Raw genomic sequence first — 16,772 nt, 5'->3', positions numbered from 1 at the left:
TTGGGCACATAGGGCCGAGTGGGACAGGGACATAAGGCACAACAGGGTAGCCAAGCTGGCTGTACGGGGAGGCAGCTGGAGGCTGAGACAGGGCTGGGATAACCAGTGTTTAAGGGGGAAAATTTGCCTGGGGAGGGGGACTCCTGCTTGGGCAACTGATGGAAGGGACCCTTGCTGCTACAGTGGGAGAGGTGCAGTGGCTGTTCACGTGGCATTTCCCCCAACACTCGGCCACTCTCAGGCACTTCTGGCCTGGACGCCAGGACGCACTGCTCCCACCTGCATTCCCATAGGGCCCCAGTGCCTCTTTCCTCTGCCCTTCGGCTGTGCCCAGCAGCGCATCCCGCTGTCCCTGCCCCGAGCAGCAGGGCAGCATCCCGCACAGCCGTGCTGGGCTCCCAGGGCTGCCCGGAGCTGGGCGCTGCGCAGGCTGAGCGGGCGGCGGAGCCGAGCCAGGCAGTCTAGGTGGTGCTATTTCTCTATTTTTGCACGGCACGGGTTTGGGATTTTCCTCTCCCTATTCGCTGCCTTGGTCGTCTTCTTCTCTCTCTCTCTCTCTCCCTCTCTCTCTCTCTCTCTTTTTTTTTTTTTTCTTTTCCTTTTCTAAAAATACTTGACAGCGATTGAAAGGTCCCTTTAATCGAGGCCACAGAGCCCTTATTAAGGGCACGGGTCGGGGTGCTGGGCCGTGCCCAGCATAACGGCTTCATTAAACCCTGCGAAAACTAATATTTATGGAATCAAATTTATGGAGGCCGAGGCCGAACTTGTGGCCTTTAATGTGTGTCGGGAGCTCAAATCCAGCTGGCTCCAGGGAGGAGGGGGTGGGGACACTGAAGGAGACCCCAGCAGGACAGCATGGGACAATGTGTAGTGACATTCCCAGGCGCTGCCAGCAGCCTGGGCCAGGGAGGAACCAGTGGCCCCATGCCGGAGTCCTGAGGGCCAGGGTCCCTGCGGATCCCTGGGGGACATTGGCAAAGCTCTTTTTCCCACTGTCTTCACTCTCCTGCTCTTATTTACCCCCCATCCATGCTCCCGCATCCCCACCTCCTCTTGCCTTGGGAGAGAGGTGAATGGAACAAGATCTGTCCCTGCAGCAGGTCTTCAGGGCTGCTGGACACGCCACAGAGAATTTGCAGCGGGGCAGGGCTCATGAGCAACATCTCTGCAGCATCCTGGGACTGGCTCCCCTGATCTGAGTACCCCAGGCAGAAGCAGAGACACGATAATTCACAGGAATGACCCAGGGATGCAGGTGCTGGTTTGCACCACCCACTTCTCCCCTACAGAGTCCACCAGCCACTGGCACAGCCAGGCTGGGATTGTTCAGCCCTGCCTCTCCCTGTGATGTCTCCTCAGACCCCAAGGGATAGACAAGCCAGATGCCCTCACTGGGGTGATAAGCACTCCTGCTGAACGTGCTGGCAGGCATGGGGGAACAGCACAAACCCCAGAGCCAGCACAGAGCTGAGGGACGAGGCTCACAACAGAGCAGCTCCTGTGACAGAGATGGAGTCCATATGGATGGAGCAGGGGCTGCACCAGGGACAGCCTGGTGACAGAAGATACAGGAAACTGTTAAGCTGCTAAGCTCCTGCTGCCCTGGTCCTACCTTCAGCTAGCAGCAGGACCCTCCCTGGGGGCAAGCTCCCAGCAGGCAGACTCAAAGCTGCCAAGACAAGATGTTTGCAGATGGGAAAATGCAGGATTCATAAGCTACAGCAGTCGGCACAAGCTCCCCATCCCATGGCTTTCCCTCCCCACCACCCACCCTGCCCTGCACGCTGCTCCCTCAGAAAGGAAATATAAAAAGCAACTGGTGGCACTCACCCTGGGACCGGTCGGCTGTGGCCCAGCAAAGGCCCTTTCATTCCCCTTCCACAGACACAGGCACTGCTCCGGATGTTTTTGTTTCCCCCTGCTGCCCAGGAGAACAGGCAGCATGACTGCAGCTGGCCCAGCCCCAGGGACCAGGGCAGCTGGGGGCATGGGTCCCTGTCCCAGGAGGGCAGCACCACGGGCTGCAGCCTGCCTGCTGCCTGCTCTCTGCCTGCTGTTTTGGGACCTGGCTGGGGCACGGGAATGAAGTCCCAGGCCTGAAGGAAGCATGTGGACACAAGGGCTGGAAGAGGAGAGCAGGAGTGGAAAGATGGATGGATGGATGGATGGATGGATGGATGGATGGATGGATGGGTGGATGGAGTGTGAAGGGATGGAAGTGGTGTTTTGTGTCCAGGGAGCATCTGTAGCCTGCTCCAGGGCTGCTCCCAGGCCTGGCAGCATTCAGTTTGTTAATGTTTTGGTTGTCTCCTGCTCCTTGGAGGCCAAAGCATGGGTCAACCCCGTATCACCTGCCTAGTAACTATGGTGGAGGTGCCTGCAGATGTAGGGTGTCCCTCAGCCTATCCAGGGCCTTTGCCAGCCTGCTTCTGCAGGCACCAGCACACAGGGTGTGTGTCCTGGTATGGGACAAGACAGGCTCCAGCCCCCCAGCTGTGTCCCCGTGATCTGGGCATCCTCTGGTGCACAGCCCACAACACGTACTGCTGCTCAGGGTGAGGCACAGCACGGCTGGGGGCTGTGTGCAGTGCCACAGCAATGAGCTGCTGTCACCTCACTGTCCAGAGTCACTGTAAGCCCCTGGGACATCAGGACTGGCCTGAGGGGGACCCAGCAGCACCAAAGGTTACATCCCTTCCTCAACACTACAGGCCTGGTGGGACAGAGCAGGAGAGGGAATCTCACCCAGACACAGCCCTTTATTGAAAACCCACTCAAAAGCAGCCAAACCCCACAGCTCTGCCAGAGCCCCAGCTGTCCCACAGCCACTGGCAGCACCCCTCCCACTTCTCCCAGGTCCAGCACTGGCTCTGCCATGAGAGGAAGCCTGGGCAAACTCTGCACGAGGGAAGAGTTAGAAGAGCTGTTTCCTGAAACACTGTTGAAGAAAGGAGCTCCATCTCCCCAACTGGAGACATCTTGGGAGGGGACCGTGTCCTGGGCAGGGTCCATGAGGAGATGCAGAGAAGAGCAGCTGATGCATGGGTTCTCTGCACTGCCTCTCTTGGATGCTGGGGGAAGCAGAGACCTCAGCAGGGTTGGCAGCAATCTTTCAGCTGAAGAGCCCTTTTGCCTTCTTTGGCTTGGCCTTGGCTGCAGGCAGCCGGGGCTTCTGAGCTGGGGAGGAGGCTGGCTGGAAACAAAGAGGAGGCAATGTCAGTTCCACCTTGGGGAGTCATGCAGGATGTGTGCACGTGTGCAAGCTGGGACATTCCTGTCACCTGTGCTGTGGGAGTGCAAAATATATACACATGTGTAATCACACACTCAGGATGCATGGGGTAGAATGGGCTAGGAACCAAGCTGAGGCTCCTAGCCCATCCTGGATGGGCACAGTGCTTGGATGAGAGGAGGGAAAGGAGATGTGGCCCCATCCTGCCTTTGGAGAGGCTTTCTAGAGCTGCACTCACCGAGGTTCTCTCGCTGGAAGATGTCGTTTCATCCTCCTGGGATGCAGCAGGTGAATGGGGCTGCTTTGTGGTTTCTGCAGTGGGTGCTGTGTCCACGTCATCCTCTGGTACCAGAAAAAGATGCAATTTGGGATTGAGATGAGGGAGCATGGGGCATTACCCAAACCCACTCCAGGAACTGTGCTTGGACTGGGAGCCTAGCCCATGGTGGGAGAGCAAAGGGGGAGACTGTTGCATGGGGTGAGCTGCACCTGGGGCCAGACTTCCCTTACCCCAGGACATGGGACTCAGCAGTCGAGGGGATGGCTGCATCACACGCTCCCCATGGCACAGCCAAGGAGCTCCTCACCAGAGCAATGCCGCTTCCGAGCCTGCTTGGCCTCCTGCTGTGTCACTGCAGTGTAGAGCTGCTGCAGAGCAGAGGCAAACGCCTGCCCTTCTCCCGCGCTGCAGATCCGGGGCAGGCTCTGTGGGAGGAAGCAGAGGCACCATCACCCTGCCAGGAAATCACCTGCCAGCTCACCCTGCCACAGTGCTGCTGTGGGGCAGAGAAGGGGCTGTGCCCCCCTCTGCCTCTCAGGCTACATCGGTTTCACCCCAGGAGAGCAGCAGAGTTTGTGGGAACAGGCAGCTCTGGCACTGGGTGGGATGTGGCTGCTCCCAGCTGTGCACACACACAGACAGACGTACAGACACACAGACAGACATACAGACACACACACACATGCACACTTGCTCTGGACAGTGGGTTGCCTTCCCATTGAGAGGCAGACTGCAGAGGCTTTTGGGTCATTCATGAAATGCTGGAGATAACATCACTGGAGAATGAAATGCTGGAGATAACATCACTGGAGAATGAAATGCTGGAGATAACATCGCTCTGGAAGGGCTGTGGCTCCCCTGCCTGGAGCAGCACGGGCTGCAGCTTGTGAATATGGACAGTGAGCCTTGGGCAGGGACATGACCTAATAAGAGGTGGGAACAGGTAGTCCCTGCCTGCCAGCACACCCTCCAGCACAAGGCATCTCTGGTGGCCCCACAGACAGTGAAAATGATGTGACGGTGAGACCAGGGATGCCCAGGTTTGCTTCCAGTCTGCCAGAACAGCTCCTGCCTCCCTGCACACACTTTTATTCCCTCCAGACTTGGCACGGGATGCCCCCCTCCTCCTGCCTGCACCCCTTGCCAGTGGGATGGCACCTTTCCTGCTGGGCCATGCTGATGCACATGAGAGATCTTGGCAGGCTGGGGAAGTGCCACACTCCACTGGGAACATAGCATAGCTCACAGTGCTCAAACAAACACGCACAGGGAAAGGGAAATGGGTATGTGCCCTGGAGGGGGGGCTGCGGGGGGTGTCTGGGGCACAGCGTGGGCCTACAAGTGCAGGTGAGTGTGCCATGATGACGTGCATTGGGACTGTGTGTGCAGCACTGGGCACATGAGCATGGCCGTGGGTGCACGCATGGCTGATTTTGTGGCTCTGTGTGTGTGTGTGTGTCAAAGGTCTGAACACACTAATCTCTGCCCTGCTCCACACCCAGACAGCAGGAGAACAAAGTGTAACAGATAAGGTAGGATCCTCTCTGGGCCAGGAAAGTGGGGAGGGGATGGGGACGCTCAGACCCACTCAAGGCCAGAGTCCAAAGCCTGACCCCAGCTTCCCAGGGGCCGAATAGGTAGGCTGAGCCCTCCTCACTGCTCCCTGCCAGACAGGGTGGCAGGATAGGCCTGATGCCAGGATGGGTTGGCTGGTGCCCAGACAGACACTTTCCATGGAGGTCTCTTCTGCTGCAGTCACAGCCATGAAAGGCCCTTTGGCAGTGCGAAATGCATGGCACTGGCATCTGCTTTTTGACCAGCTGCTGCACAGGTCACCTCCTCTGTCCCTGCCCACTGCCACCGGAGGGAGCGATGCTCTGCTGCCAGCACCCTGTCAGCATCCCACCAGCATCCTGTCAGCATCCCACCAGCATCCCACCAGCGTCCCACCAGCATCCCTGGGACTGGGCAAGCACAGCTCTCAATGCCTCACTGCCCAGCCTCCGAGCTGTTAGCTGTGCTGGCTCATCACAAGGTCCCAGAGAGGAAGAGGGATGCTGAGCACCTCAGGCACCCCAAGGATGCTCTTGCCCTGCGTGTCTCACCCCAGAGCCAGGGCTGCATCCAAGGCTGCAAAAGCAGCATCCAGGGCTGGGAAGGTGACTGCACTTCAAAGGCAGAAGAGGGCCTGGTCACGGGTGGCCAGCACAGCCCAGATCAAAGGCACAAGCTGGAGTCATAATTCAGAGAAAAACAAACAGCAGCTCCCAGGAAAGTCAGGAATGGCAGTGAAGTGAGCAAAGTGTACTAGATAGCACTGCGTGGGTCAGTGCCCCAGGAGGGCAGGAGAGTCCCCTGCAGAGCCAGCCAGCTCTGGGTGCCACTGCTCTGGGTGCTCATCCCCTCTCCCTGCCACCAACGGGTCTGGGGAATGCCAGGGCAATGGGGCAGGCCATGCATCCAGTGCAGGGTGCTGCCCAATCCCCTCTGCTCCAACCCATTCAGAAAGGCACCTGGGATGTGCCCCAAGCCCCAGGGCTGCTCAGGCTGCTCCACTTCACAGCATTCAAGCAAGGATCTGGGCAGGGCAGCTGCTCGCTCCGTGCCCAGCCCCAGCTGCCCAGAGCCAGCACAGCGTCCCCATGTTGCCCCTGGGGATGGGGCAGATCATCCTTGCAGCCACTCAGTGTCCCCAAGAACAGCACGCACTCCCCCACTGATGTGGCACCTTGGGGAGGCACTGGAAGCAGAGTGCCCAGCCCCACCAGGGGGATTGGGCATCCGGGGTGGCACAGGGGTCTGCAGGTGCAGGGCACCTGCTGCCCACGCCTGCGGGAAGGGCTCAGCTCCAGCAAGCCCAGGGTGGAATTTGGGAGTCAGCAGCCACTTCCTGCCGCTGCCCTTCCCGGTGGCTGGAGCCCGCGGGCTCGGGGCCATGGGGTGGCCGGAGCTGGCCCGCGGCGGGACTGGGAGGCTGCACTTCACAGCCCCGGAGGGAAATGGGTTATAACCAGAGCTGGAAGCGTTTCCCTGCAGAGCTATGACTCAGCAGGGAGCAGAACATGCTGTGCCAGCCACCGGCCACCTGATGGCCCCGAAAGCTGAGAGGGACAACGAAGTGTCCCCTAAAGGGCTGGATGGGGGACAGGCCCCGGCTACTGCTGATTTTCCCCTTCCTCCTTGCTCCATTGCTCCATTCCGAAGCTGAACCCTGCTGCAGACAGCTTGTCCCCGCTGCAGCATCAGCCCTGGCCTCTGGTGCCTTGTTTTTCCCAGATTACCCATGTGGAGGATAAACACGGTGTCTGAGGCAGGGGAGCACACGGGCACAGAGCCGGAGCCGGGGGAGTGCTGGCTGGGCTGCTCCCCACGGCCCCCAGGCAGCAGGAGCGATGCCTCGGCAGCTGGCAGGGCTTGTCTGCCCTGTTATGACTACCTGGCCACAAGGCCAAGTGGGATGCCCCAGTATCAGGAGGGACTCAAGGCTGCGGTAGCGGCACGGGAGACTCCACAGCACACCCTGAACTGCCACTTGGGGCGGGAAGGGGGGAGAGGAGTGCCCACAAAGGGGGGCAGGTGCCTGGCCTCACACTGACAGCAAGTGGTGCTCACTGGCAGCCCACGGTGTGCAGGGCAGCTCAGGGGGAGCTGGGCTGCAGCCCAGACCCCCGACCCAGAGGGCTCTGCTATGGGCTGCACCCCAGGGCAGAGATGCAGCAGGGTACAAAATCTATCTCCAAGGCATTCTGCATTTCCCCACCCCCTGCCTAGACTCCCGTCTTGAGGGGCCAAAAGGGACAGCAATTTGGATGGTCTTGACAGTATGAGCAGAAGGGACACATCACCCAGCACAGCACCATGCCACCAGCACAGAAGCAGCACCTTTCCCTGGCCCAGGAAGGGTTTGCAGGCCCAGGAGGGGTTTGGATCATGCTGGGCCCCTGCACCCCTGCCAAGCACCAGAGTCTAAATCAGTCATGCTCAAAGCTGGGGACTGACCCTTTCATTATCACACCAGACATTCGAAGCGGTTACCAACATTCTTCACTACAAATCCCACATTCCTATTTTTTAATATATTTTTAACTGGAAAACAGAGCGAATGGGGCCTGTTTGGAAATTATAGCCTGGCTGCTGTGGCTTGTATGTCAGATCTGCCCACATTCCCGTGGCCAGCCTCAGCACATGCTCCACAGGGGCACACTTAATAATTCCTGCCGGGGCTGGAGCCAAGGGGTGTGTGCCAAGGGGGAGGATGGCTTCCCCAGGCTGCCCCCACCAGTGGGCTCCATGGAAGCAGCGTGGTGGAGTGACAGACCAGGAATGGCAGACTGGCTCTGTGGCACTGGGCACGGCTGCTGCCACACTGGCATGGATGAAGTCTGGTGCTGCTGTGGCAGTCGATGGTGGGCAGAGGAAGGGCTCCGTGGCTGGTGCACTCACAGGCTGCCCTTGGCACTCTACCCTGCCACAAGCCTTGTGCATGCTCATGGGGCTGGAATGGCTTGCTGGATCTGTGCTGGGCATCTCTGCCCATGGTTATGCCAATGTCAGCCAGGCTAGGGAGAGCCCCCTCTGGAATCCAGAGAGATGCTCACCCATCCTCTGCCAGCAGCAGAGGATCTGTCTGCAAGAAAATAGATAATAAGGGTTGAACTGTCCCCTTCCAGCTGGTATCAAGGGCAGGGAAAGGGGGTGCTTATTCCCTGGGATGAAGCAGGCCACATCAGCCCAGTCTCCTGCCCCAGCTTCCTTATGGGGCAATGACCCTCTCCCTGGGGACAGAGCCACCTCCAGGCACCCTGAGCTGCCCTACGCTGACCAGTGATGCCCTTTCCCAGCTCCTCCAGCCCTCAGATATATTTACAACCCCCCAAGCCTGCAGCAGTCGCTGAGACATCAGACACAGGTGGCTAAAGGACCAGCTCTGAGCTCGCACTGCCGTTGTCTCCATCCCCCTGTCATACCCTCCCAGGGGACCAGCAGCAGCAGCAGCAGCAGCCAGGAGAGCGGCGGTGCTGCCAGCCCGCCCTTGGAGCGGCACGGGCAGGATGGCCAGGGCTCCACAGGCAGGCAGGCAGCCAGGCTGAGCACACCTGGCAGGAAGCGGCGGTGCCGGCAGGGGAAGGCAGCCGGAGAGCTGCTCAGAGGTGAAGGGGTCAGCCCGGGGAAGAGCGGAGCATCCCAGCCCGGCCCAGCCCAGTCCAGCCCGGCACGGCACAGCACTCCTCCCAGCACCGTTCTGGCCCTGCTGCCTGCAATGTTTTCCTTTCCCCCTGACTTCAGGGGCCTTTCCAGCGAGCAAATGTCAGGCGCATAAAGAGCGGCACTGTGAGCGGAAGATGGAGCGAGAATGCCTGCCCGCGTCCCTCCGTAAGTGCTGTCTCACACTTCATCAAGGCAGCCTTTGCAAGCGAGGCACTCGCCTAACAACCAGCAGTCTATGCTGGCCGGCGACCGCAGCAGCCCCGCCGCTCAATACCCTTTTCTTCTCCCCCGGTGCTGTTTTTGTGGCTTGGGTTACAGCCTTTCTCGCAGACACTGAGCAGAGGGCGTGGCGGCGCTGAGCGGGGGCTCCGCATTGTGCCGGGGCGGATGCTGCTCCCCCATGGAGGGATGCTCCTGGGTCTGCCCTGCCCACCCACCGCTGCAGCCCAGCAGGGATAAATCCCAGGGAGAGCAGGGTCAGCGCCAGAGCAGAGGTTGGGCAGGAGGCTGCAGCATCTCCTCCCCAGCCGTGTGAGCAGCAGCCCACCAGGAGCAGCCTGGGGCTTGGCAGAGACCCTGGTGGAGGTGAGTGGTTCCAGCCCCAGTGGGCAGTCTCTACCCCAGCCCATTTGGAAAGAGGCTCTCCTGCCACGCTGCCAAGCAAACCCGTGGGCATCCAAGCCCTCCCCCTGCCCAAGTGCCAACAAACTCCCTGGAAAAGAGCTGTGCCCAGCCCTAGCATTGCCTAGCACTGCCTCCCCACCCGGGCAATGCTGGAAGATGCTGGGCCTTGCTGAGCAGGGTCTGGTGGCAGCTGCTGGTGGCACTCCCAGCTCTAGCCTGACCATGGGCATTTGTCCCCCTGTCCAGCAGCCCATGAGGCAACAGCAGGAGAGCCTTTGGGGAAGCTGGGACTGGGTGACAGTTTGGCAAGGGAGATGGACAAGGAGAATGCCCTGAAGTGTAGCAGGTCCCAGCATGCCAGGACTAAGTGAGGATTTGCCTCCAGGAAGGCAGAGTCACAGGCTGATAGTACCTGTGGCCTTGACCTCCACCAGCCTGACCCATCACTGACACAGGCTGCCTTCTCCAGGGTCAAGGGCAGAAGCCATGGAGACCTGGTGGCCAGTATGCCTCCTCTCCCAGAGTGACAGCCCAGGGACCCCACTTATCTGCGAGGAAGTTGGGTGGCTCACACTGCCTTGTTATTTTAGGCTGACTCGGTGAATATGGATACATCATCCAGGCTTATTATTGTAGGGTTCCTCCGCAAAGTGTGCCAGCTCATGCGGGTTTATTATTGTCTGCTCAGGAAAGCTGGACACACTGCCCTGCTCTGTTATTGTAGGGTTGCTCAGGAAGGCCAGCCAGCTCATCCCAGCTTGTTATTATTGCACATGGGGGGCTGGCCAGGAAACTTCCTGCAAAGTGGGATGATGGAAAGGGAGCCACACCTGGTGAATCACAAGGATGCTGTGTGGTGATAAGGAACAGCGATGGGTGGGATCCAGCACCTCGGCTCCACCCAGCCAGGACAGGCCACTCATTCATGGGCACGAGCACTCATGGGTCCCCTGGGACCTGTGGGGCACTGAGGCTGGCAGAGGCAGCAGGAGTGTGGGTCAGAGCCGGGAACTGGCAAAGCAGCCCTCATACTCCTTGAGAAACAAAATCTGGGGGTGACAGGGGAGCAACCATGGAAATACTGCACCCAGTACACCCCTAAACCTGGCACACAAGGGATTAGCTGAGCTAACAGGGCCCAGAGAGGAAGCTGGTGCTGAGCCAGGTGGGATTAGGGGCTTTTAGGGAGAATCTGGGTGTGTTTAGGACCAAGGTTGAGCAGGAGACAGCTGCTCCACCCTTGTGGCTTTGCAGTTCCTCCCAAGCACAGGTGCAGCCACAGGGGCAGCCCCTGGGGATGCTGCCCCATTGTCACCCGAAACTGCAGCAGGAAGCATTTCTGCGTGGGGCAGGGGGGCAGCAGGGCTTGCTGCTCAGCTGCCTCGGGCAGGTCCCCAGGCACATGGCCCCAGCAGGGCTGGGTCCAACGTGTCCCAGCAGCCCTGGCACTGCTGCTGGCACAGCCACTGAGTCACCACCACTTCCCTCTGCTCTGTGACACACCGTGCTTCCCAGGCATGGCAGCCTGCTGGTGTCACCCCAGGCTGTGCCCAGGCAGTACCAGGTGCCCAGATGTCCCACGGGCAGTGCCCAGCTGTGCCAGGTGCCCAGGTGTCCCCCCAGGCAGTGCCCAGCTGTTCCAGGTGCCCAGGTGTCCCACGGGCAGTGCCCAGCTGTGCTCAGTGCAGATGTTGGTCCCCAGCCAGGCACCAGGATTGAGTGTCAGGAGAGCTCTCCATGCACAGCAGCGGCGGCGGGAGGCCAGCCTGCCCTGTGAGCACACAGCCCTTTCATTCATGGCAAAAAATAGCCCCCCGGGGTGTGGTCCAGGCTGGAAAAGCCCCCTCCATCCCTGGCCAGCCCATGTTTATTCAGCACGGGGGGGACACACTGCCCTCTCCCTGCCCCCCAGCCCTGAGCACCATCTCCCTGCCAGAGCGGCTGCTCTTGGACGTGATTCGCCGGGTCCCCCCGGCCAAAACACACAGGCTGGGGCAGGGGGAAGGCAAAACCCTAAAAAGCACTGGGTTTGTCTCCAGGAGGAGCAGCCCGTGGTGATGTCATGAGAGTTTGCAAGCGGCCACATGAAAGGGACTTGCTGCCCAGGAAATCCACAGGTCAATGATCCTTCAGACAAGCCAGCGATTCTTCAGTGGGCCAGGAAGGAAACCTCGAGGAGCACAAGCCAAGCCTGCCCTTGCCCCAGGGACATGGTTTGCCCCTAAACTCATGGCCCCCCAGGATCCCAAACCCTGCTCCACAATCCCTCCATATCCCCTTCTCAGCAGCTGTAATTCACAGCAGCCCAATCCCTCTGCTAAATGGTACCAAACTCTGCCCTGCAGTCCCTGGGCACTGAGCCTCTCCCCACAGACTACCAACATCCTAACCCTGCTCTGCAGCCTCCAGAGCCTGGCCCTCTGCCCCACAGACCCCAGACCCTTTCCCTCTGCTGGTCTGGGGGCAGCACCCCTTTTTCCATGGTGATTCATCAGGCTGGGAGTGGCAGGTGATTTAGGGTCAGGCAGCACTGTGATCTGACAATAGGGATGCAGCAGGGCAGAGGGTTCTCTTTCATAAAGGATTACACTGGGGACAGCTGGGAACACACAGATGCAGCCCCCTCAGCCCCCTCCCCAGTAGTCAGCCAGGTTCTCAGTCTACTCTGTAGGCATTGCAGACATGGGCCCTGAAACCAAATCCACTGTGCAGGGCTCCCCTCCCCATTCTCCATAGGTGCGGGATGCAGTGGCTGGACCGATGAGGAAGATTTGCCTTTCTCCTCCTCCTCCTCCCCTTGCAGGATACATGTCTGGGCTCACATCCAAACCCAGAGTTCCAGCTCTGCACACTGGTCTGCTCTGCACATCCCAGCCCCTCCATGGATCCTGTGTCACATGGAAATTGGTGATGGAGCTGCCTTTCCTGCCCCATCACAGGCTGCAGCCCAGAAGGAGCTGAGTGGCAAGTGAAGCTCAGGGTTTTGACTTTGTGCTCCCAGCATCTCTTATGTATCATTTTAGGAGGCTGCAAGCAAACAGCCTGTCCATCTGCAACTTGCCCATGGAGACACTCTTCTGCTGCACTTGCTCCATCTCCCCACCCACAGGCACAAGGTGACAAGACCTCTGCAACCCCAAAGGTGCCTGGAGAGCAGCATGGACCCCAGGCTGGTGCCACAGCATGGGGGGACACTGGCTGGGAAATCCTCAGTGGAGCAACGAGCATGAGTGTCTCCACAATGTGGTGCTGGGGCTCTCTGAGGCCAGCTGAGTGCTGACTGGAACCCACTGCCCTCAGCAGAGAGAGGGCCTTTGCAAAAGAGCCAGCTCTGAAATCACAGCCTGGGACTTCTAGGATGTGGGGCATCTCCATCCTGCTGGTACCCAAGTGGGTCTCTGACAGCACTGGACTCATGGAGGGGACAGGGACAGCGGAAAGGAGATGGGAGCCCCCACATTCGGTGCAAGGCTCTCAGGGCTGTTTCCTCTCCCATGTTTGCTCCTGCTGTCCCTGTGTCAGCAAAGAGAGGGGACTCAGTCTCTATGACTGTCAATCAGGCACTTTTCACCAGAGCTAAAAATGCACTCGCAGAAGGAAAACAAAATAAAAACACAAAACAAAACAGAGAGGTGAAAAATTCCTTGATATTTCTCTCCTGCAAATCCCCAGAGCCAGCAGAGAGGCGAGAGCCCCCGGAGTTTGTCAAGCAAACACTTTCACACCCTTGGCCACGCTCGGCACGCTGCCGCTGGAATGCCAAATATATATTTAAGCCCTGCTCATCAAAGGAGTCTGTTCGGAGTCGGTTTCGGGCAACGTGCATGTGGGTTTGGCCTGGAGAGAAAACCAGGGATGTGGAGAACATTTCTCGGGGACGGGAGAAGCTCGCGTGCAGCGCACACGCGTGAGACAAAGACAGACAGCCTTCGAGGCCGTAAGGTCGCGGCTGGGCACGAGATACCTGCCCGCCGTGGCACTCCCCCTTATCAGCGCCTGTCGCGCTCTGGGGTGGGGATGTTTAGGCTGGAGGGAGGCCAGCAGCCATTCTGCATTCCAGGACTATAAACTTTGTCAAAGCTGAGCAAGCCCAGCCAACAAAGCCGGGGTCCAGCAAGACAAGCAGGAAGCAGCACGTTGAGAGAGGGCAGGATTGCGGGGACACGGAGGGCTGCTCAGGGCTGTGCGCCTCGCCATCAGGTGATAAGAAACCTCGGCTTGGGCTCAGCACTGTGCAATAGGGAGACACAGATAGAGTGCTCCTCTAAGTCCAAGGCTGGAGTTTGCCAGGGTGCCACAGATCCTGCTCTGCTGCCAGCCATCCCACAGGGCATCGCTGCTTATCTGCTGCCAAACCACCCCAGTCCTCTTCCTGGAGGCATCGAGGGCAGGGGGCTGCTGCTCCACAGCTCCTCCTCTCAGACAAGGCTTTGCTGGGATAGGCTGGACACAGCAAGGAGCACTTTTGGAGCACACAGCAAACACGAGACTCTTTCTGCATTTCTCCTGTTCCTCTCTCCTTTACAAGTATTCCCTTGGTTTGTTCCAGACAGCCCACGGACCTATGCTCATCTCATGGTCATCTCAGCATCAGAGAGATGGGGACATCTCTGCCTTCCTCCCCCTCTTTTGCATGGGGCTTGCAAAGCCCCAGTGCTGGCTGTGAGGGCTGAAGGCAGTTCTGGGGAATGTCACACATGGATTGGTGGCAGGGCAGGAGCTCCATCTCCAGAGATGGCAGGCTGACCTTTCCCCCCTCTGTCATTGCTCCAGCCAAAAGCAAAGATGTTTTAGCCCAAACCTTGTACCTAATCCCAGCTGACAGAGCTGCATCTTGGGGTCTGGCCAAGGGCTGGAGTTGGACAGGGCAGGAGAGATCATTGCCACAAGCAAACAGAGCATGCCAGTGCTGTGAAATCAGGCATTACGCGCCTGTCTCCCGCGGCAGGACCAGCCTGTCAGGCTGCCAGGGACACGCTCTGGTTATGGCAGGGGCAATCCCAACACCGGCACGGCCTGACCCTGCACACCCATGTCTCTCAAGCTGGGTTCATCTCCAGGTGAGGGGAGGGATTACTGCACCACCACGGTTGGATTTCAGGCACCTGCTGCGAATAAAACACTCTGTCAGGGCACCTTCGCCCTTTCAGCCCTTGGAGAGAGGGACAGGGTCCCTGTGGTGCCACCTGGGGGGACACAGAGGGCTGGGGGAGCTGGGAGCTGTGGCCCAAACCCTGCCCCATGCTGTGCCACTCCACCTGGAAAGCAGATTTCCCCTTGTAGCTGCAGCCTCTTCCATCTCTGTCCTGCCAGGTTCAGCCACTGCAGCCCAAGTTGCTCACTTTCAAGGGAGGGGATCCCAGCCTGTTTTGGGAGAGATGCTCAGAGCTTCACCACTCCCCCTTGGGCAAAGAGGAGCAAAGACCTCCTCAGCTCTGACAACTGCTTCTTTTTCCAGCCCCCTGCCCACTCATCACCTCACTCTCTCCATTCATGCTTGCCTTGCTCAGAAGGGTTCACCCACCCCTTGCCATCTCCAGACAGCAAAACCGTGCCCTTTGGCTAAATACAGTGTTTTTTAAAAGCCTCACAATTTTCATCCCTATTTTTCTAGGAGTTTTCTTCCATTCAGCAGCAGCACTGGAAAACAAAGTAGCAAGGATGTCTGATTCCAGCTGCCCTGTGCTCATGTAAAATCTCATCTGTTTGCAGTCCCTCTCTCCTGGAACGCCATCACCCTCCAGTCTAAAAATTTATTTATCTTCAACCTTATTCACAACAACATGCTCAAATATATTGTCTCCTATATGGTGCCAGGCTACAAAACCCTTCTCAACTTAAACCCCTGCCATCACCATGGCCAGGTCTTTCTGCAGGCTTGGGGGAATAACAAGGGACCTCTACAGACCCACCCTGCACTGCCATCAGCTGCCCTCATCTCAAATAGCACCCCAGCTCCTCCAGCAGCCCCAAGGTGGGGTAACAAATGACCTGCCTCCAGGAACTGAGGTTAGCAGAGAACCTCTTCAAACACCTGGAAGCTCAAAAGGCAGTTCTTCAAGTCGACATCAGAGCCAAGGCAAGGACTGGGCTGCTCCTCACTCTGCCCATGCTGGCTCCTGCAGTTGGTGCCCACAGCCCACTGCCTCCTACCAGGGTACACATCTGCAGCCTCCACCCATGCAGGAGAGCAGGAATCAATTACAGGGCTGGCAAAGGCAGGGCTGCTCCGGGGCCGGCACGTGGCACCAGCTCCAGCGGCTGCAGAGCACGTGGCACAGCACTGGAAGCCCAGATGTGCCACTGGCTCATGGGGAAGAGGCAGGGGAACCACTTGAAAGCCATGGTATGAAAGTGCTGGTAAACCAGGGCCACTCCTCTGCTCTTCTGGCTTCATGTGCTATTTATAGTGCTCGGGGTGCCCACCCTGGGGAAGTTCAACCCCTGGGGTGTAGACTTTTGCCAAGCCAGCCATCTTGTCTGCCATTCAGCTCCCCAGACCCCCAGCAAAGTCCTGGACTCTCCTAGTAGCTAAGATGGTCCAGGGTGGGCTCTGGTCCAGCCCATCACAGCATGGACACGGACAGCATGCACTGGAAGGACCAGTGCTCTCAGACAACCATCCTGTACAGCACAGACACATGGACAAACCCCACCACACCAGTCTGGTGACAAGCAGAGACCCAGCCAAGCCATGGTCACTCCTCAGAACCCCACTGTTAGTAACCCCAGGTAGCAGCAGCTGGGGGGGTTAAGATGTCCCTGCTCTCCCCAGGGATGGATGGAAAGACTGTGGGGAGGCTCCCATCAAGCTTATAGGCTGGTTTCCTTGTTAATGCAAAGGGTTAGGTCTCACCCTGTGTCCCAGCACCCAAAAACTCCTGGGCATTGCAAAGGTTTCTGGAATCTTTGCAGGCAGAGGAGAGCCGAGTTTGCAGTAGGGAAATGTGATTCTGTTAACCCACACCTCGCAGGGGCTGCCAAAGGGCTTCAGGGAAGGTGAGACATGAGGAAGAGGAGGAAGAGCAGCAGTGCCATGCTCTCAGTGTCTCCTGTAGTGCTGGCCCTCCATCCTGTCCTCCAGCCAAGAAGTACATCCAGGCATGACTCTGTGCACAATCCCATCCCTGTACCTAATCCCAACTCTGTGTCTAACCCCAGCTCTGTGTCTAACCCTGGCTCTAGTCTAACCCCAGCTCTGTGTCTAACCCCATCTCTGTCTAACCCCAGCTCTGTCTAACCCCAGCTCTGTCTAACCCCAGCTCTGTGTCTAACCCCAGCTCTGCTGGCACCTGCAGAAGCAAACGTGGCTGTAGCCCAACACTTGGCCCTGTGAGCTGAGGTCTGTGGGCCCCGGTGTCTCCTGAGGACTGCTGCCCAGGACGAGAATGCTGCCCACACAGCCCAGGCTGCGGTGACCCCTGG

General features: G+C 58.6%; 1 protein-coding gene across 1 annotated transcript in view; it reads right to left on the bottom strand.

Annotated features, from left to right (window-relative positions):
• Positions 1 to 2,753: 2,753 nt before the first annotated feature.
• Positions 2,754 to 16,772, bottom strand: part of NHEJ1 (non-homologous end joining factor 1) — a 43,055-nt gene continuing 29,036 nt past the window's right edge. The window contains exons 6-8 of the mRNA XM_039697896.1: positions 3,823 to 3,940; positions 3,474 to 3,577; positions 2,754 to 3,196 (exon numbers count right to left, since the gene is read on the bottom strand). Coding sequence (XP_039553830.1) covers positions 3,116 to 3,196; positions 3,474 to 3,577; positions 3,823 to 3,940 — 303 coding nt within the window. The 3' untranslated portion in view covers positions 2,754 to 3,115. The remainder of the gene's footprint in view (positions 3,197 to 3,473; positions 3,578 to 3,822; positions 3,941 to 16,772) is intronic.

This window comes from Passer montanus, unplaced genomic scaffold (genome assembly GCF_014805655.1).
Source record: "Passer montanus isolate IOZ18808 unplaced genomic scaffold, ASM1480565v1 scaffold1, whole genome shotgun sequence".
Lineage (NCBI taxonomy): Eukaryota > Metazoa > Chordata > Aves > Passeriformes > Passeridae > Passer > Passer montanus.
The sequence above is the reverse complement of the archived record's forward strand: the minus strand, read 5'-3'. Positions and strand labels throughout refer to the sequence as shown.